The 21296-nt window shown below is 41.1% G+C and overlaps 1 protein-coding gene across 2 annotated transcripts; it reads left to right on the top strand.

The window, feature by feature from the left end:
• Positions 1–6890: 6890 nt before the first annotated feature.
• On the top strand, positions 6891–20955 carry LOC125446538 (zinc-binding protein A33-like). Of its 2 annotated transcripts, none has more exons than XM_048520176.2 (6): positions 6891–7433; positions 7527–7616; positions 7716–7949; positions 11334–11356; positions 11456–11568; positions 16931–20955. In XM_048520176.2, the coding sequence occupies exons 1-6, from the start codon at positions 7038–7040 to the stop codon at positions 17479–17481; spliced, it is 1407 nt and encodes a 468-aa protein (XP_048376133.2). In that variant the 5' UTR covers positions 6891–7037; the 3' UTR covers positions 17482–20955. The 2 variants fall into 2 exon arrangements, with proteins under 2 accessions (XP_048376133.2, XP_048376131.2); XM_048520174.2 differs by having other exon boundaries at positions 7527–7622.
• The last annotated feature ends 341 nt before the right edge of the window (positions 20956–21296 follow it).

The raw sequence follows: 21296 nt of genomic DNA, 5'->3' as shown, positions 1-21296 counted from the left end.
CTTTGGAGAGGGTTCAGAGGAGGTTTACCAGGATGCTGCCTGGACTGGAGGGCCTATCTTATGAAGAGAGGTTGATTGAGCTTGGTCTCTTTTCATTGGAGAAAAGGAGGAGGAGAGGGGACCTAATTGAGGTATACAAGATAATGAGAGGCATAGATAGAGTTGATAGCCAGAGACTATTTCCCAGGGCAGAAATGGCTAGCACGAGGGGTCATAGTTTTAAGCTGGCTGGTGGAAAGTATAGAGGGGATGTCAGAGGCGGGTTCTTTACACAGAGAGTTGTGAGAGCATGGAATGCGCTGCCAGCAGCAGTTGTGGAAGCAAGGTCATTGGGGTCATTTAAGAGACTGCTGGACATGCATATGGTCACAGAAATTTGAGGGTGCATGATCGTGATCGAGGATCATGATCGGCACAACATTGTGGGCTGAAGGGCCTGTTCTGTGCTGTACTGTTCTATGTTCTATGTTCTATGTTCTATCAGCATCCCTATCTCCAAATTGCCTTGTGACACCCCCTTCTGGAAGTTTACTGATATCCCTACGTTGTAATAAAATCTCCGAGCATGTTAAACTTAGGGATAATTATCTCTCTAGTATTTTGAGCCTTGAATCCTTCAATAACATCATCATACAGCCTCCATTGTCCAAGGTAGACTCTCAGTTTCTGCTGCCCTTTCTGTTGACTGAACCGTCTAATTCCAACCGGCACACTATCTGTCTGGTAACACAAGCTCTCACATAACAGTAGGTTTTCCTGATAACATGGTGATGCAACTGTCAGTCGTATTTCCAGTCGGGAAGATTAGGATGTGTTTTACCCAGGTTAATGTCATCCATTATTTCTCTTCGAACTGTGTACCGTACAGGGCCATTGAACTTTCCAGTAGACATGGCGCCACCTGCTGTTGAGACTATCAGATATTCCTCACTGATCCTGCCAAAATTAGATAGTTAATGTTGACAAATTCCACTTTGTAAGAATATGCTGGAAATTATTTATGTAGTCAGGTTTTCAGCATTTTTGTGCTTCAGCAAAAGTGGCAGCAAATTAAACGTCAACGCTGTTTCACTAGCTGGGTAAAATTTAATTTGGAGATGCAGGATTAAGTATGGAAACCACACCACGTAAAGACAAAAAATTATAACCTGACAACAGATTAATTACCAAAACACCAAACCCTTCAGAAGATGGTAAAAATCCAGTCTGTGCACTAGCTATGTTAAAACAGAGCTTGCGGGACAAAGACAAAGATTGAAAACACCTAAAAGCCAAAAGAGCAACCATGCAATATGTGGGTTCACAACTCTCCGAGAATCCTGCTCCTCTAGTTGCAGCCTCTTGAACATTTTTGATTTGTGTCATGCCCTATTGGATATTAGACCTTCACCTGCTGACTTCCCAGGCTCTGGAGTTCCCTCCCTGAATTCCTGCATTTCTCATCTCTCCTTTAAAATAGTTTCCATTGATATTTCAGTGTCACTTTTTGCTTTTTTGCCCTCCCACAAAAATGATTTGAGTCCTTAAATTCCATCAAAGGTACTCTATTCACAGAGATATTTCCTACTGTATTTGTTATAATACATTGTGAGATTTTTTTTAAAAGAGTAAAAATTAGGCCCTGATTCCCCTTTAAAATATGCATTTCTCAGGTTGGTCAAAGGTCCATGCAGGACACTTTTTAATTCACTCATGGGATGCAGGCATCGCTAGCTGGGATAACATACATTGTCTGTCATTCGTTGCCCCTGACAAGGTCGCAGTGAGCTATCTTCTTGAACTGCTGCAACCCAGGTGCTGGATGTGGATCTGCAATTCTGGATTTTGACCCAGCAGCAGTGAAGTAACAGCAATATATTTCCAAGTCAGGATGGCGAGTGGCTTGGAAGGGAACCTGCAGTTAGTGGTGTTCCCATTTATCTATTGCCTTGTCCTAGATGAGAATGGTTGTGGGTTTAGAAAGTGATATCTCTGGATCTTTGGGTTAATTTCTATACTTCATCTTGTAGCTGGTACACACTGCTGCGAGGGAGTGTAGATGGCGGAGGGAGTGGGTATGTGTAGATGTGTTGGTTATCAAGTTGGCTTCTCTGTTCCAAATATTGTCATGCTTCTTGAGTGTTGTTTGAGCTGCACACTTCCAGGCAAGTGGGCAGTATTCAGAATACTCTTGACTTATGCATTGTAGGTGGTGGATAGGCTTTGCAGAGTTGGGAGGTGAGTCACTTAGTGCTGTATTCCTACCCTATGGCCTATTGTTTTAGGCAATATATTTTTGTTGTGAGTCTAATGAGTTTCTGGTCAATGGTAACCCCATGATATTGATAGCTGGGGATTCAATGATGATAAGGCAATTGAATGTCAAAGGGCAGCAGATGGATTGTCTCTTATTGCAGATGATCATTGTAACAATTTCAATGGCATTTGTGCATTGTTAATGTTCTTGCCAATTTCCAGCCCAAGCCTGGATATTGTCTAGAAATTATTACATTTGGACCGGACTGCTTTAATATCTGAGGATTTAGGAATAATGCTGAACATTGTGCAATCATTGAACATTGCCACTCTGTCCTTATGATGGAGGAAAGATCATTCATGAAGCGGCTGAAGATAGTTGACCTAGGTAAATACCCCGAGGAAATCCTGCACGGATACCCTACAGCTAAGGTGACTGACTTGCAGCAAACATATCATTCTTCCTCTATGCCAGGCATGGCTCCAGTCTTGGATGGTGAATTCCCGAGAAGCATAGACTATGTGACTCTCTGAGGAATAAGGAGAAGGCCACAGTCACGTAAACTGCCCAACTCAGGCCAGTGATCACTTCTGGCATGGAACCAGGTTGCGTTATTTATAGGTATCTTGTCATTGTTTACAATACCGTAGAATAGTTTTAGAAGATCTGATATTTATTTCATCGTGCCAAAATGTTCCTGTAAAGATGAACGGTTGGATAAACAAGTCAGAAGGCTGGATAGGCGAAATGAAGGAGTATGGAAAGTGCAGGGGGTTGCTTCAAAAAGAAAGTAAGACAGTAAAGAGGTCACATGAAAAAACACTGATGGGTAACTTTAAGGAAAATTCAAAGGAGTTTTATAAACAAGAATGACCAATGAACTATGAGGGCCTCTTGAGGATCAAAATAACAATGTGTTAATGCAACCAGAAGATATGGATATAGTTTTAAATGAGTGCTTTGCATCGGTATTTATTGCGGAGAAGGACGAGGTAGGTCTAGAAATTACAGAGGGGAACTGTGATATATTTGAATTTATTAACACTGAGAGGGAGGAGCTATTAACAATTTTAACAGTGTTGAAAATGATAAATCCCAAGACTCAGATGAGTTGTATCCCAGGCTTCTGTGAAAGGCAATGAGGATATTAATTCAAGCTTAGCATTAATTTTCATATCCTCTCTGTCCAGAATTTTTAGAGTACCAGAGGACAGCTAATGGATCCCATTATTCAAAAAGCGTGTTTGCTCTAAATCAGGAAACTAGATATCATGTGGCAGGCTAGTTAAAAAATTTAAGCTGCAATTGGATCAAGGGCAATTTGGCAAAATGGAGGCAAAATTTGTTCAGTGGGAAGAAACAGAGGGCAATGGTTGAAGGGTATTTTTGTCACTGGAAATCTAGGTCGAATATTGAATAAAAGGTTTCAGTGCTGGCTCCACTGCTGTTCGTTTTGTACATTAATGATCTAGGTGTGAATATACGAAGCATGATCAGTACTTTTGCAGGTGACACAAGAATTTGTGATGTGATAAATCATGACGAGGAATGTCTTAGAGGACACGATGGTATAGATGAGTAGATCAGATGTAATGAGCAGTGGCAAATGGAATTTAATCCTTAAAAATGTGGTGCAATGAAGTTTTGGAGTGCAATCAAGGCAAGGAAGTACAAGTTGTACAGTAGGACCCTGGGAAGTAGAAAGCATCCTAGGTACCTTGGTGTGGATGTTCATTGATATTTTAGCCAGCAGGCCAGATAGATAAGGTAGCTACGGGTTTATTGGTTGAGGCATTCAATACAACAGAGGTTATACCTGGGTTAAAATTGTGATCAGAGATAATGGGAACTGCAGATGCTGGAGAATCCAAGATAACAAAGTGTGGAGCTGGATGAACACAGCAGGCCAAGCAGCATCTCAGGAGCACAAAAGCTGACATTTCGGGCCTAGACCCTTCATCTCTGACTCACACTTTGTTATCAGAGGTTATACTGGAGCTGATTAAAACATTACTTCGGCCACATTTGGAGTATTGTATGCAGTCCTCATCGCTACACTGTAGGAATGATCTGATCGCACTGGAGAGAGTGCAGAAGAGATTCAATAGGATGTTGCCTGAGCAGAAGCAATTCAGCCATGAAGGAAGACCTGATAAGCTGGGGTTACTTTCCTTAAAAAAACAGAAGGGTTCAGATTAAGGTGTATGAAGATGTGGGTGCTGTACACAGGGTAAATTTGGAGAGTTTTCAGAGTAAAGGGCTTATTAACTAAGCTGCACATCTTTATAGTAAGAGCTGGAGGTTTGGAGGATTTTGAGGAATTTTTATTTCGCCCAGAGAGTTATGAGCATCTGGCCTAAAAGGGTGATATTGGCGAAAACACATTTAAGAGATAGAGATAATACGGTGTGAATCTGGATGAACACAGCGGGCCAAGCAAAATCAGAGGAGCAGGAAAGCTTGACGTTTCGGTTGGGACCCTTCTTCAGAAATTTAAGAAATATGTGGATTTACACTTGAAATGCCACAACATACATATAGTGTGTGTATGCTTGTATATGATGGAGTTTTAAAAGTCCAGACATTAAGTGATTTAACTGTTTTCCTGGTGATTATTATGTCTGAGGCATAAAAAAACCTTTAAATTAGTAGCGGAGTACTGAATATTTGGCGCACGAGCTAAACTCTGAAATGTGTTTGATATATTGTGAAGGCCCAAGGAATAATTGACAAGTGTAAACATCATGGTAAACATCATAAATCATGAAATCACATAATTATCCTGTTTAGATATGTATGTAATTAATTAATAATACAATTGATTTGTACAGTCAAAGGGGGGCTAAAAGCAAATCTATAAAAAAATACATATTTCTTTAGTTCCATGAAGAAGCCTCTGGATTATAAAGATTGTTTTCCCACTGGCGTAAAACAATAAAGCCCTTTGACGTTGGAGTAGATAGAATCCTCGATTTTCTTACCAAGGAAATCTTCTCCAATGTAACTTTATGACTGAAGGCCCTAATCTCGGGAACAATTCTTGTAAATATGTCCTGGACTCTCTCTAATGCATTCACATCCTTCCTGTTGTATAGTAGCCAGAGCGCTCACTGTACTCCAACTGATACGTTACCAGTGTCGTCTAAAGTTTCAGGATGAACTGCGGCTCTTGTATGCTATGCCTCTATTAAAAACAAAGTCGGAGGCCGTACGCTTTGTTAATTCCTCACTCCGCCTGCCCTGGCTTTTGCACACGCACGCATGTCTCTCTGCTCCCGCTTGTATTTTGGAGCAGTATGTTTTACTCCACACTGAGTCTCCATGTCATTTGCACTGAAATGCTTCTCTTCACGCTCCTCTCTATTGCACTCCACATGCCGTCTATCCACCCACTCGACCCATTTGTCTCCGTCCGTTTAGAGCTCCACATTATCCTTCTCAGTTTACAACGCTCTCAATATGTGTGCCAACCACAAACTTTGAATTTGTCTCCTGCACGTTAATATCAAGATCACACATAGAGCCGTAACTTTTCCACATCATCTTCGAAACTGAAGCCTCGCATCCCTGGAATTATTCTAACAAAGCTCTTCTGCACGCTCTTTGACTCATTCACAAACATCTTTTCGATTGTCGGTCGCGGCCAATTGTGTATCCATTTCGTATCTGGTGAGCTGTACGTTTTTCTCTCACAGATCTGTCGTGTGGCGCTCTTTTGAACACCTTCACAAAGTTTATGTATACCGCATAACGGTGCTCACCTCAACAACCCTCTCTATAGTAAGGCATGACTTCCTCTAAATAATACGGTTGTGGGTCACGTGACTATTCATTCTATTCTAATGGTTTCTAGAAATTTCCCCACTATTGAAGTTAACCCCAACAAATTCAGACGAGACTTTTGATGCTTTACAGTTTATCTTTTCCGAACAAGGTTGTAATTGTTGCAATTTTCTGGCAATCCCACATTTTCCATGAATTTCAGGAGGTTTGAAAGCTTGTTGCCAGTGCCTCTATCGTGTTTGTTCTTACCTCCAGCATCTCTTCTGGTCCTATTGTCTTATTCACTTGATCAGTGTTTATCCAATCGTGCCTCCTTATCACTTTTACACCTTCTTAGTCGCTGCGATTTCTCTTCACCATGGACAAAGCAGCATCTGCCTCGGAGGTAAACACAGATGCAACGTATTTGAGGAATTTTAAACCGTGTTTGCGCCAGCCTGGACAACTCAATGTCGCTAACGCTCTAGTGAAGTTACTACTGCTGTGTAGCCACCGTCTCGCCGTTTAATAAAAACGCCTTTACCTTTGTTAACGCAGAACGAATCAAAATTCCCCAGGTTGCTTAACTCTAAAGATGTTTTCTCTTAACTCTTTCTCTTTATCAGTCATCTGAAATAACTTCTAAAGTATTTATGGTACTTGGTATGTGGGATGGGGCGCTGCAAAAATGAACTGAACTCAGTTTTGTGATATGTATTTTACATAGTTAGTTGCACCATCAGGAAGAAGCTGCCTGACCAGTCTGTAACAAGAAACACAGGAATCTCGATCCTCGCCCATCACAACCTGTTCTGCGCCCCAAACCCCACCCCCATTGCATCTCCACCCTCCCACATCACATCGTTTACTGCGCTCTATGCTGTAACACTGTCTTTCGTACAACCTGTTCTCGTTTTCTTCTCCAACCTGAACGTCGACGGTACATTTTAAGAATCATTTGTACTTTATTGCAGAACAGAAAGTGTTCAGCAACACAGAATTTAAGACCATTTTGAACCAGGAAGTGTTGTAAGTGAGCATGGCTTCCCGACTGGGTGACAGTTTGATCGACCTGGCGATTTGTTCAATTTGTCAAAATTTTTTCAACAACCCAGTCACGCTGGGTTGTGGACACAATTTCTGCCGCTCTTGTATCGAAAATCAGAACGTAAACTTCTGCCCAGAATGTAATGAGAAGGTTCCGCGAAGAAGGCTCTCAGTAAATCGGAGTGTATTGAGTCTGGCAGATAAAGCTCGGAAAGTAAAGGAAACTCTAGCAGAGAAGGAAAGTAAACGTCACTGTGAGGAACACAAGGAGGAACTGAAGTTATTTTGTGAAACTGACAAGGCTTTGATCTGTGTGATGTGCATTGCTACGCCGGAACACAGAGGGCACCCATTCATCCCGATTACTCAAGCTGTTGAAATCTTCCAAGTTAATGGCAACGCATTTTACTACCTGATTATTTCATTTTCCTTCCACTGTCCAAAAGTTTAATTCCGTGATTTTTCTCTCTCCCAATTCCAGGCTCAGCTCGAATCTGCTTTAGATTCGCTCACAGAGAAGAAAGCGGAGGTTCTGGAGACAGAACAGAGCCAGAAACGGAATATTTCCGAAGTGAGGGTGAGGTCTTCTTGTGTTGATTTTCTGGGATCTCGGTCAGTTTTGTTCCCTTTGTCGCAGGACATTAATGATGTTTCACATTTCATTTGGTAGGAACAGGCGAGAAGCCTGCAGACCCACATCACATCCGAGTTCACTAAAATGCACCAGATTCTCACTGAGAAAGAGCAGCGTTTACTCAGAGATCTCAGGGAAGAAGAGGCGAGGACTGTCGAACCAATGGAGAAAAATCTTCGAAAGATTCAGGACAAATTAAACTCTATTGAGGAGAAACTCTTAAAGTTACAGAAACAAATGAAGCAAAAAGATGAGGTGATATTTCTGAAGGTGAGGGAATATAATGTAATTCCACTCAAAAATAACCAACTCAGTTCAACGTAATTCCACTCAAAAATAACCAACTCAGTTCAATGAAGTTCCACTCAAAAATAACCAATAAGTTAAAAAAATACTCGGTGAAAACTCGGAGTGACAGATTGCTTTTTTAGTCAAGGTGTTTTGGGTGTTGTCTCACGAAACTGATGGACTTCTAAATTGCCTGCAGATTCCCAGAAACATTTTCAAACAAATATTTAGAATTTGTTTCCATGTTAATGATGCTTAGTTCGTAACTCATGTTGTGTCTTATATTGTTTCATCTGGAAAATTGGTCTTCTTTCTCTCTGTTCAGGTCATCGGGTTATAGAACTGTACAGCACGGAAATAAATCCTTCGGTCCAACTCATCCATCCGGACTAGATTTCCTAATTTAATCTAGTCCCATTTGTCACCTTTTGGCCCATATCACTCTGACGCCCTCCTATTCATATACCCACCCAGACGCCTTTTAAATGTTCTAGCTGTACCAATCTCAACCACTTCTGGCAGCTCATTCCATACATGCAGCACACTCTGTGTGGGAAAAGTTGCCCCTTAAATATTTAAAATCTTTCCTCTCCTCACCTCAAATCTATGCTCCCTAGTTCTGAACTCCCCCACTGCAGGGCAAAGACCTTGGCTATTCACTCTATCTTTGCCACTGAAGATTTTATATACCTCTATCAAATCACTCCTCAGAGTTGGATGTGCCATGGAAAATAGCTCCAGTCTATTCAGCCTCTCCCTATAGCTTAAATCCCCCAACCCTGGCAACATTCTTGTAAATCTTTTCTTGTTGATCCTTTTCTCTCGAGAATTTATCTGAGGACACGACTTGCTGATATGTATCACTCAAATACATTCCCAATCATTGGTCATTGTTTTAAAGCAAGAAACTGCTACAATCTTGTGTTTTGCCAATTACCTAAAAGATTTGTGTAAAAGTTGCCTCTATGTTTCTCTGATACTGCACTCCATTTAAAATAGTTATACTTCACATGTTAAAGATCATAAGAAGTCAAAGAAGGAGAAAGTCTTTCTGCATTTCCAACTTGCTCAGCCATTCGATACATTCATGGCTGATCTCACTGTGGAATCACTGTCCCTCATAACCCTCAGGACCATTGTCATCTGAATGTTGAATATATTCAGGATTGAATGAGGCAAAGAGCCAACCTCCATTGCTTCTTCATTGAAATAACTAGAAGTATCAGCAACATTCCGAGAGAAGAAATTCCTCCTCATCTTTATTTTTAATGTATGTTCCTCAGTTCTGGAGTTCACAATCTCTCAACATAGACATAGTCAGAATGCTATGTTTTAATAAGATTTAATCCTTTTTGAATTCCACTGAGCATAGGCCCAACTTGACTAAAAAATTATTGTAAGATAACCTGCTTATCATCTAGAATCAACCAGTAAACCTTTTCAGAAATGCCACGTGCCATGACGCATTAGGAATGATACCAATTTGTATCAATTCCTGATGAAGGACTTCAAACCGAAATGTTGACTTTCCTGTTCCTCATCTATTAACTCTGATAGTAATTTTCACATTGTACTTTAGATGTGGTCTCAATAATTCCCTGTACAAATTCAGTAAAATACTGTTATTTTTATGTCACACACTCCTTCAACAAGGAATGAGATAAACTTTAGTTCTTTAATTATTTGCCATACATTTTAACATTGTAATTCTTTTATGAAGATGAACAAAGCACCTGGTAATGCAACATTTTCTCCTCATTTTGAAATTCTGGTATGTTTTTCAAACCCCCATGCCAAAGTAGATTACAACAGATTATACTGAACCTTAAATACTGAGATCCTCTATCTCTGTTGCCTTCCAATTTCCCCTTCAATTAGTACTGTTATTACTCGGATGTCTTTTTATGTTCTACCATGAAGAAAGATGCAGAGTATTTGTTCAAAGTCTGTGCCATTCCTTTGCTTCTAATTACTATCGTCTATGTCACTTTGGCGACTGTCTACATTTTTTTGATTTTTGTCAAAAATTATAATTGTGTTTATATTTCTTTCTGGTTTTCTCATGTGCCAGTTTCTTCATCATTATATATTTTTCACCCTATGTGTTTTCAGAGAATTTGCCTTTACTTTCAATGTGATACCAGGCTTGATATCATGATTTTGTCCATAGATAGCATATCCCTCTTTTATATTATATATTTTGAAATGGCAGTAAATATTTTTGAAAATTATGAAACATATCTTTGAGTAGCTGGTACTACTTCACTACCCCTTATCTTTAAACCTATTTTCTCAGTCCATGTTAGACAACTCAGTGTCTTAACATTTGTAATTCCCTTAATAGAGTTTAAGGTCCATATTTGTCATCCTTAAACTAACCAAAAAATGTGTCATGCTATGATCACTCTTTCCTTGAGAATGCTTTACCATGAGACCACCGATTCGTCCTGATTCATCATCAATCAGAGACAAAAACAGAAGTTGCTGGAAAAGATCAACAGGTCTGGCAGCATCTGAGAGGAAAAAAAAACAATCACAGTTAATGTCTGGGTCCGGTGACCCTTCCTCAGAAACGAGTCTTCAGATTCTGTAATTATACATTTCGTGACTGGCTCCAGAACATTGTTTTAAGAAGTTGTTATGAATACACTTTATGAAATCATCATCAAGGCTACCTTTGCCAATTGTTTTATAAAAAATTACAGTTGATCAAAATTATTGTAGTACCTTCATACAAGACCCCGTGACTTTGTAATTGAGAGGCTGTCCTACTGTATACCTGTTTCTTATTTCCAATCAAAATAGTTTTATATCTTCACCTTCCAAAATAAGACCGTTTTTCACGTATATACTGGCATCTTCCTTTCTGAAGAAAAGTATACCAACTCCTTTCTTCTATCTGTCTGTCTTTCTGAAATGTCAAATACCCATGAGTATCAAGCTCCTCACCTTACAACTCTCTCATAGTTTTCACATTATAACTCACATTTCAATTTTTTGCAAGCAACTCAACTATCTTCTTCCAAATGCAACATGCATTCAAATAAAGCACGTAAAATTGTTTTGTTCAATTGTTCAATTTTTAGACACTACTTTGCATTCTGTGGTATTATTTGCTAAGGCACCATTAACATTGTAAACTCTGTCCTTATATGTCACAGTTTGGTTTTCTTTCTACATAGGGTATTGCTACACTAGGCAAATAACTTATTTTTTCTCTTGTATGAAATTGCCTGTCTCATCAAATTCCCCTAGTAAAACATAGATTCTTTTTTGCTGGCTTAATTTTCATCAGTTAATCTGCTCATTTTAATGCGCTGAATTATGCTGCCGTCCTCCTCACTATTTTTGATTCCTTTATTTCAGGAGGAAGTTTGTTGGAAAAGAAGGTAGGATACAGTCTTTACTGAAACTCAGCAGTTTGGTCAAGTTACTGAGAAAATGACTTTGCTCACTTTCTAACATCAACTATTTCATATTTTCAATAGTAGTGAATACTGTGATATACTGTCGGTGGCAAATGAGGCACTGTCCATTGAACAGTTCAAAGGTCCTCTGCAGTACACAGCATGGAGAGAAATGATCATGTTTATTGACTCAGGTAAATAAAAAATCCTGATTTATAAATCCAAATGAGAAGAGTTTTAAAATCTAATTCTCTAAATCACTGATCCTTGTGTTTAGTATTTAATGTAAGTAACAATGCATTAGTTAATTGAGATGTAGGTGTTTTCCTTACCATAGGAAAGACCCAAAACTTCAGAAAGAAGATAACTACTTATTGTTATAGAGGGGGAGACAGTGTCATTGTGGTAATGTAACTGGGCTAACAATCCACAATCCCAGGCTAATGTTTCAGGGACACAAGATCATATTCAACCAGGGCGGATGATTGCATTTGACTTCAATAAAAGTCTGGAATAAAAAGCTGGTCTAATCATAACCATGTGACCACTATCAATTGTCCACTATTGAAGGAAATCTGCTATTCTTACCTGGTCCCATATTTCAGACGTGCAATCAGTCAATTAGATCATTGCTTGTCCAGTCTATGTGAGACCAATCAATTTTCGGGTGGCTTCAGTAAAATGTTGCTAATGACTGTCCATGTATTTGGAATGTTGAAATGTGTTCTACAAACCAGGAGTTGGAAGATCAGATTTAGGAAACATGGCATTTTCTCCTGTAGGCAAGCAAACGCTCTTTGTTGGTGGTGGGAGTGGGTGAGTGGTTATACTTGCAGAGGCTGGAGGTGGTCATGGGCACTGAATGAATATTTGCATAGGTAAGGACTGCACAGCATGAAACAGAGCAATTCATACAACTGGTGGTCAAATTGTTCATAAAGGAACAAAAGCAACTGAGTCAACTTCCTGTAACACCTTTCATAACCATGTGATATTTCAAAGCTCCTTTAGAGTCAATGACTTGTTTTCAAATTTTGCTCACTGTATAATGTAGAAAAAGTAACAATACATTTGTGTAAAGCTAGCTCCCATAAAAACCATATCATGATGAGTAGAAAGTATAGTTTCTTGATAGTGTTTCTGTCATTAATATTGGTTATCATTCACTTTGACTAAGACTCTCGCCCATTCTTTTACTCTGGTTTGAGTGATTTACGTTACTTAATTCTCACACCAGCTGAGACTACCATGAAGTCTGTCCTTCTCAAACTATCCCCTCTCTCTTTCTCATGAAAGAGCAACCCTATGATTCTCTGGGTATATGGCAACTTTATTTAATTCAGTCTTGAAATTCAGATCTCCATGAAACCTTGGAGTGCAAGTTCAGAATTATTTGGAAGTGGAGTCACAGTTAGGCAGGGTAGTGAAGAAGACATTTGGTATGCGTAACTTTATTGATCAGTGCATTCAGTATCCGGGTTGGCAGGAAATGTTATGGCTGTACAGGACATTGGTTAGGCCAGTTTTCAAATACTGCACTGAATTCTGGTCTCTCTGCTATAAGAAAGTTGATGTTAAACTTGAAAGGGTTGAGAAAAGATTTACTAAGATGTTGCCAGTGTTGGAGGGTTTGAGTGAAAGTTTGGCTGGGCTAGTTTCCCTTGAGTGTTGGAAGGCTGACCTTATAGAAGTTTATAAAATCATGAGGGGCATGGATAGGGAGAATAGTCAAAAGATTTTCCCAGGGTTGGGGAGTCCAAAATAAAAGACATCAGCTTAAGGCAAAAGGGGAAATGTTTAAAAGGGACCCAAGGGGCAATTTTTTCACACAGAGGATGGCGTATGTATGGAGGAATGGAGGAGATTGTTACAATAACAACATTTAAAAGGCATTTGGATAAATGTATGAATAGGAATGTTCAGAAGATATGGGCCAAATGCTGGCAAATGGGACTAGATTAAGTTAGGATATCTGGTCAGTGTGGATTAGTTGGGCTGAAGGGTCAGTTTCACTATGACATTACAATGACCTATGACTCAATGTTATATCGAGAATGCTTCTGGACACAATATTTTATCTTAGTTTTATTTTCATTCTCTTTTTACTTTGTTATCTTTATTAAGCATATTCCTACCAACCAATTTCAAAGCAGAATCAACACACAGTCTCCTCCTTTGTGTAAAGCAATGAATAGCAAATGATATTTATCTCCAACTAAAGCTACATGTTAAAGTCACTTGCATAATCCGCTATCCATCTTGATGCTAGTATTTCACCTATGCTTTTCTCAATGGCTGGAACTCTAACTTTATTAAAATTCATGCGTCAGAATTGGTCCTTGCATTCTAGGTGTACAATTCTTGCCCATGCCTCATTACACTTCAAAAAGTGCTGATGAGCAGCGTCCTTGAAATTGCACAGCCCAATGATCCGTGTTTGAGTTTGCAAGTCTCCTTTTCTCTGGCTGTTCCCTTCCCTATTGTTCTTTTCTCTTTTCTCATTGTTTCTTCCTTTCTCTTTATTGTTTGATATCTATTGGTCCACAACCCTCTCCTTGGTTTATTAATGATGATTAATGGTGTGGGGATACCCGGTTCTGATAAAGTCTCCACCATCATTCCTGGCTCCAGCTCTACACCCAGCCCCAGCCCCAACCCCTGCCAAGTATTTACCATCTCCCCAGATCTTCCCCTCACTGAGGCCAAATGGTCACTCTTCAGCAAATGGCTCACCTTCATTCCCCTGTGCCCACACATAAATGAATTCTGCATATGCCGTGATGTTGAGTTTTCTTCTGCCATGTTCACTTCTGTGCCTTTCTTTTTGGAACGGGAATCCAACCATCCTCTAAAGACCCCTTCTTCCATGTCCAGCAAACTCCATCCTCTTGGATGCCCCACCTGGCCTCCGACCCTTCTTCAACCTCTTATCTCAAACTGCCGCAGTGACATCAATTGCTTGGATCTCTCCATGCCTCTCACATACTCCACATCTCTCCATTGGAACATGCAGCACTCTGCTCCCTTTGCTCCAACACCAACGTCATTATTAAAACTGCCAGCAAGTGAGGGGGAGGGGTGCTGGTGGTTGAATGGTGTACTGATGTGTACGGTGCTGAGGAGAGATGCCATCTCACTGACATCTCCTCCTACTGGCCCCTTGATCATGACCCCACCTCTAATCACTAAGCCATCGTCTCCCAGACAATCAACAATCTTTCCAATTTGGGAGATTGTCTATCCACAGCCTCCAACTTGACAGATCCCCAATCCCACACCAGCCATTTCTATCTCCGACCCAAAATCCCTAACCCAACTGCCCTGGTCGATCCATTGTCTCTGCTTGCTTCTGTCCCACCAAGCTCATGCCCTCCTACCACCATTATTTTCCTTCAGTCCAGGAACTCCCTACCTACATTCGTGACACAACCCATGCTCTCAACCTTTTCCAAAACTTTCAATTCCCCTGCTTCCAACACCTCATGTCACCAGGAATGGACAGTCCCTGTACACATGGAGGGCTTCTTCTTCTTCTGCTTCTTCCTGTCCCATTGGCCCAAACAGCCCCCCTCCACTGACATTCTCATTTGCTTGGCTGACCTCTCAACAATTACTCCTCCGACTCTTCCTACTTTCTACAAACCAATAGGTGACCATGGACACCTGCATGGGCCTGAGCTATACCTACCTCTTTGTAGGATTTGTGGAACAGTCCATCTTCCACCGTTACACTGGCACCATCCTTTACCTCGTCCTCCGCTATAGTGATGACTGCATTGGTGAGGCCTTGTGCTCACAAGTTCAAGCAGTTCATAAACTTCACCAATACCTTTCACCCTGCCATCAAATTCACCTGGAATATTTATGGCACCTCCCTCCTTTCCAGGATCTCTCCGTACCCATCTCTGGAAACCGACTCACCAATGACATCTATTTCAAACTCACTGACTCCCATAGCTACATCGACCACACCGCCTGCAAAAAATGCTCCCAATTCCTGTGCCTGCAGTGCATCTGCTGCCAGCATGAGGCTTTCCACTCCATGACAAGCCAACTATCTTCCTAATTTAGGGACCATAATTTTCCATCCTCTGTAATTAAGGATGCCCTCAATGCACCTTGTCCATTTCCTGCACTTTTGCCCTCAAACTCCCTCTCCCCAACAACAATAAGGATAGAGTCCCCTTAGTCCTCATGTACTACCTCATCAGTCTTTGGATCCAGCACATTATCCTCCAACATTTCCACCATCTACAATCCGACCCCATCACCAAAAAGATATTTCCCTCCACATTTCACAAGGACTGTTTATTCCATGATTCCCTCATCAGTTTTACACTCCCCACCAATTCCTCCATCACACCTGGTACCTCTCCTTGCAATTGCAAGAGGTGGACCTCCTGCCCCCACCTCCATCCAAGGCCCCAAACAATCCTGCCAGAATTGGCAGAGGTTTACCTGCACATCATCCAACCTTATTGGTTCCTTTCATTAATCCCAATGTGGTCCTCTTTACTGGAGAGAGTAAATGCAGACTCAGGGACCAGCTTGTGGAGCACCTGCTTTGCATGCAACAACCAACCCAACCTTCCAATTGCCATCTTTCTCCAACTCCCCGAAAGACTGGTCCATTCTTGGCCTCCTCCATTGCCAGAGTATGGCCAAACTTAAACTGAAGGAACAACACCTGATATTGCACTGTGGAAATTACAGCCCAATGACCTTAACATTGACTTCACTGGCTTCAAAATCCCTCCACCCCCAGACTTATCCCATGTCAGCCCCTCCCCATCCTGACCTGACACAACCTGCCTATCTTCCTATCCACCTATCCACTCCCAATTTCCCATAGGTCAATCACTATAATCCCTTACCTATATTCACATATTACCATCTCTCCTGTCTTTCCTCCAGCCCCAGCCAACCTCTCTCTATTTATTTCTGGGCTTCCCTTCCCATCCCCAGTCCTAACAAATGATTTTGGCCCGAAATGTAAACTTTCCTGCTCCTCAACCACTGTCTGGCCTGCTGTGCTTCCCAGCCTCACACCTGTACACTCTAGCTTCCAGCATCTGCAGTCGTTACTGTCTCCAAGACTGGAAAGTAGCCTAGGTGGAAACACAAATTGACAACAAGTCAACTGCTCATTTGCTCAGGTTGTCTCCTGACTTTCACTCGTCCCAGTTCTCCCCTCCACCCAAACCACTGCTCCCACATTTCATGTCTTTCCAAAGATGTTTCATCCAGATCTCCTTTCACACATTCTGCCTCTCATCATTTGCACTTATACTTTTTTAGGTATACGGACCCACACAACATGCATTCTCTGCAACAAACCAGCCCACCTTGCTCCAGTCGTTGTGATCTCAATGCTGTTTCCAATGGTTCTCCAATTATCTTCTGACATCCAATTAAAGTCTCAGGGTAGGGGTAGCAGAGGTGGGAGAACAAACAATTCCATTAATACAAATAGGATTGCATGCTCAACATGGGTTGACTTGTATTAAATGACATCAAACAACGGTCTTACGAAATGTTTCTTTACCTCGTCTCCAGCTCCAGCCTCCCTGACTCTGGATCCAAGCACCGCGCATCCCCAGCTCGTCCTGTCCGAGGACCGGACCAGTGTGAGACTCAGAAGCAGAAGGCAGATGCTCCCTGAATCCCCAGAGAGGTTTGATTCCTGGCCCTTTGTCCTGGGATCAGAGGGATTCACATCAGGCAGACATTACTGGGAGGTGGAGGTGGGAGAGGGGACACAGTGGGGGGTGGGAGTAGCCCGAGAGTCTGTGGAGAGGAAGGAAACAATTGTCCCGAAAGTGGAGACCGGATTCTGGATTGTGGGGCAAGAAGCCAGAGGAAGCTATCGTGACAGAGTCTCCAATTCGCAGACCCCAACCTCCGGAAGTGCACAGCCCCGGAAGATCGGGGTTTTCCTCGACTATGAGGGTGGACAGGTATCATTTTACAATGCGGATAATATGTCCCATCTCCACACTTTCACCCACACGTTCACTGAGAAAATCTTTCCCTTCTTTTGTCCCGGATTGATATATGGTGGGAAGAACTCCGCCCCGTTGACAATCTGCGGGATTAAAGGGCACTGACTGATCCACCCCATAATTTCACCCGGCTTGCCGGCATCCTACCAGCTGTAAACTAATGCGGATCGGCCTCAGTCACAGGTGGAGACAGAAGCCAAGTGAACATCCCAGGAATAAACGCTGTATCGGAACTGGGGACTGAAAGATCAGCAAGGAGCTCTGAGGGGCTGGAGGAAAGAAGGAGGGGTGAGAAGAAACAAATTAAAGGTCAATTGGAGAGAGAGAGAGAGAGAGGGAATGAGCTATGAGCTGCAGGATCCCGAGGACCTTCCTGCCCGCAGTGTTACTCCGCAGGCAGAAAGTGGCATGTTTGAGATTTATCACTACTAACGCTCTGCTGCCCGTGACTGTTATCACTGTGCTTTATTTAATTCATTAAAATCAATCATCTAGTTAGGCCATGTCATAACACGCCTGGAAGCGAATCATGTGGTCCAGAGATACTACCACTGGGCCACAGGCCGACACTTAATTTCATCCCAGAAGCCTAAAAAAAATCTTCATTTGCCCAATACACCACTTAAAATGGTTGGTTGACCTCATCTTAAGGGTCCCCACTCCCCTGACCCACAACCCGCTGTAATCAGAGTAATACTCTGCAGAAACTGACGCTAAGATTCACCACACTTTGAATGTAAAACAGCCGGAAATGATGGACCCTGTTATCCTGATATGTGTACCAGATCCTACCTTCACCCGGTCGGGAAAACAGCCTCTCAGAGACCAGTTGTCAACGCCGGATCAGTTGTGAAAATCCTTCTGAATAACAACCTTGCACGTTTCGTCCGATAATGTCTTATTCTACTAAATTTGAGAGCCACAGCCAGATACAGTCAGGTTTTAATCAGAGCATGATCCTCCAATTCCGCCAGCCAATCAAATTCACGTCTATTGTACCAGTTGATGGATTCTTTCTGCAGTGGTTTTGATAAATTGATTGTTGCATTCGAAGCTGTGATTCATACACATTAACATTTTTTTAAAAAACAGTCAACATGAATAACATTTACAAATTTCTAATCATATCTGATATTCCAGACAGGGTGGCACATTTACTGAAATCTGACAAGGCCTTTGAGGAATATAAAGGAACCAGAATATAATTTAATCGAGGAATTACGGGCGCTGAAAGGAGGCCATGAAGTGTACTTGGCAAGAAGGATTAAAGAGAATTCCAAATCTTTTTACCCATATATTAGGAGAAAGAGGGTAGCTATGAATAGGGCATATCCACTCAAGGGCACAGCAGGTAATTTATGCATGGAGCCGGAGGAACTCATTGATATCCTTAATAACTACTTCATGTCAGTATTCATCAAAGAGAGGAACATAAATGATGGTAAGATTAGGGAGGTATATGTTGATATTCTAGGCCATATTGATATTAAGAAGGAGGAGGCGTTGGGTGCCTTGAAAAACATTGAGGAAGATAAATCAGTAGGGTCTGGTGGGATCCATCCCAGGATCAGGGGAGCATGTAAGGGGATCTCTGCAACTTTAACAAAAATCTTTGTAGTCTCTTTAGAACAGGCAAGATCTCAGAAGACTGGAGAATAGCCAATGTTTTTCCTGTGTTTACAAAGGGCAACAGGAATAATCCAGAAAATTATAGGCCGGTGAATCTTAGATCAATGGCAGGGAAATTATTGGAGAATATTCTTAAGGATAGGGTTTGCTTGCATTTTTTCTTTATTCATTCATGGAATGAGGGTGTCTCAGGCCAGGCAGCATTTATTGTTCATCCCTAATTGCCCAGAGGGCAGTTAAAAGTTAAGCACTTTGCAAAGTAATGTACTTATTAGGAATACCGAGCATGGTTTTGTATGTGGGAGGCCTTGTCTCACAAATTTGATTGAGCTTGTTGAGGAAGTGATCAAGATTATTGGTGAGAGTAGGGAAGTGGATGTTGTCTGTATGGACTTTACTAAAGCATTTGACAACGTCCCTCACAGTAGGCTGGTCTAGATGATGAAATCACTTGGGACCCACACTGAATTTGTAAGTCAGATACAAAATTGTCTTGGTCACAAGAAACAGAGTATAGTTGTGGAGAGGTGTATTTCTGCCTGGAGTCCCATGGCCAGTGGTGTTCCATGAGGATTAATCTGGGACGTTGGCTGCTTGTAATATATATAAATGATTTGGATGAAAATGAAGAGGGTCTGATTCATAAGTTTTCAGATGACTTGAACATTTGTGGAGTTGTGTATATTGAGGAAAGTTGTCAAAGGATACAGAAGGATATAGATCAGTTGGAAAGTTGGGCAGAGAAATGGCAGGTGGAGTTTATTTTGGATAAGTGAGAGGTGATGCATTTTGTGAGGTAAAATGCAAGTGGAAAGTATACAATACAATAAATTAAGAGTATTCAAATTTAGGGCTGCAAGTCCATACCTCTGTGAAATTGGCAACACGTGCGAATAAAATGGTAAAGGAGGGGTATGGCATGCTTGCCTTCTTTGATCAGGGCATTGAGTATAAAAGTTGGCAAGTTGTGTTGCAGCTGTTTAAACCTTTACACAGGCAGCATTTGGAGTATTGCATGCAGTTCTGGTCACCACACCACAGGAAGGATCATGAAGGCCTCGGAAAGAGTACAAAAGAGGTCCTCCATTAGCTATAAGGAAAAGTTGGACAAACTTGAATTGTTTTCAACTGGGTATTGGAGGCTGTTGGGTGGCCAGATAGAAGTATGCAAAACTAAAGCTGATATGGATAGGGTGGATAGTCAGAGTCTTTTTCACAGGTTGAAAATGCTAAGTAAAAGGAGAAAGTGGGAAAGTTTAAAGAAGATGTTTGAGGCCGGCTTTTTGCACTGAAGGTAGATACCTGGAACATGCTGCCATGGGAAGAGGTAAAAGCAGATACACTAGCAAAGTTTAAGAAGCTTTTGAGCAGATGCATGAACAGGAAAAAAGTAGAGGGACATGGACCATGTACAAGGGGACAGGATTGGTTTAGAATATCAGTACAGATATGATGGGCCAAAGCGTTTGTCCCATGCTGCAGTGTTCTATGTTCTACATTCTATTTTGTGGATTTTCTCCTTAAATGAGAAAATAGGAAATAATATATTTCCCTACCAGTATAACCAATGTCTATTACAAATTTCCACATTCTTTAGGTGTGGATGCTTTAAATGTTGTCAGAGATAAATAGCCTTCTGCTCTGTTTATCAGAAATGCACTAATAGTTCTGGATGGAAGTTTGCTTGCTGAGCTGGAAGGTTAGTTTTCAGACGTTTCGTCACTATTCTAGGTAACATCATCACTGAGCCTCTGGTGAAGCGCTGGTGTTATGCCCTGCTTTCTATTTATGTGTTTTTGTGTAACTTTTTATGTAACTTACATCCAGAACCTCAACCTGAGCTACAAATCTTCTCAAAACTCGCTATGCACTAATAGTGTAAAAATGAATCATTTAATAGCAAAAAATAAAATTTATGCTTCATTACCACTATATTAATATGTTGGTTAGTTGTTTTTGATGAATGTGTAATTAGTTTTTTCAGACGTATTCTCCTTAAATAGACATAAACACAATTATAAACATCATTGAATGACAGAGTACAAGACACAACTTTGCTATGTCAAAGACCTCAGGAACCAATAATGAAAATGTTGAGCAATGCAATGATCTTAGTTGTCAAATTTCTGAATGTATTGGTTTATGTTTTGGAGACAAATGGACAGGAATGAATAAAAGGAAATGATTGTGAATTTGATTAACAAGTGCAAGGATGCAATATCAGTGAAATTAGTTCAAAGTTTAGTGAAATGGAGCTTCTGATATCCAGAATTGAGGGTGAATCCTTGGGG

The sequence above is a fragment of the Stegostoma tigrinum genome, chromosome 34 (assembly GCF_030684315.1).
Source record: "Stegostoma tigrinum isolate sSteTig4 chromosome 34, sSteTig4.hap1, whole genome shotgun sequence".
NCBI lineage: Eukaryota > Metazoa > Chordata > Chondrichthyes > Orectolobiformes > Stegostomatidae > Stegostoma > Stegostoma tigrinum.
Note: the sequence above shows the minus strand (reverse complement) of the source record. Positions and strands in the feature narration are given on the sequence as shown.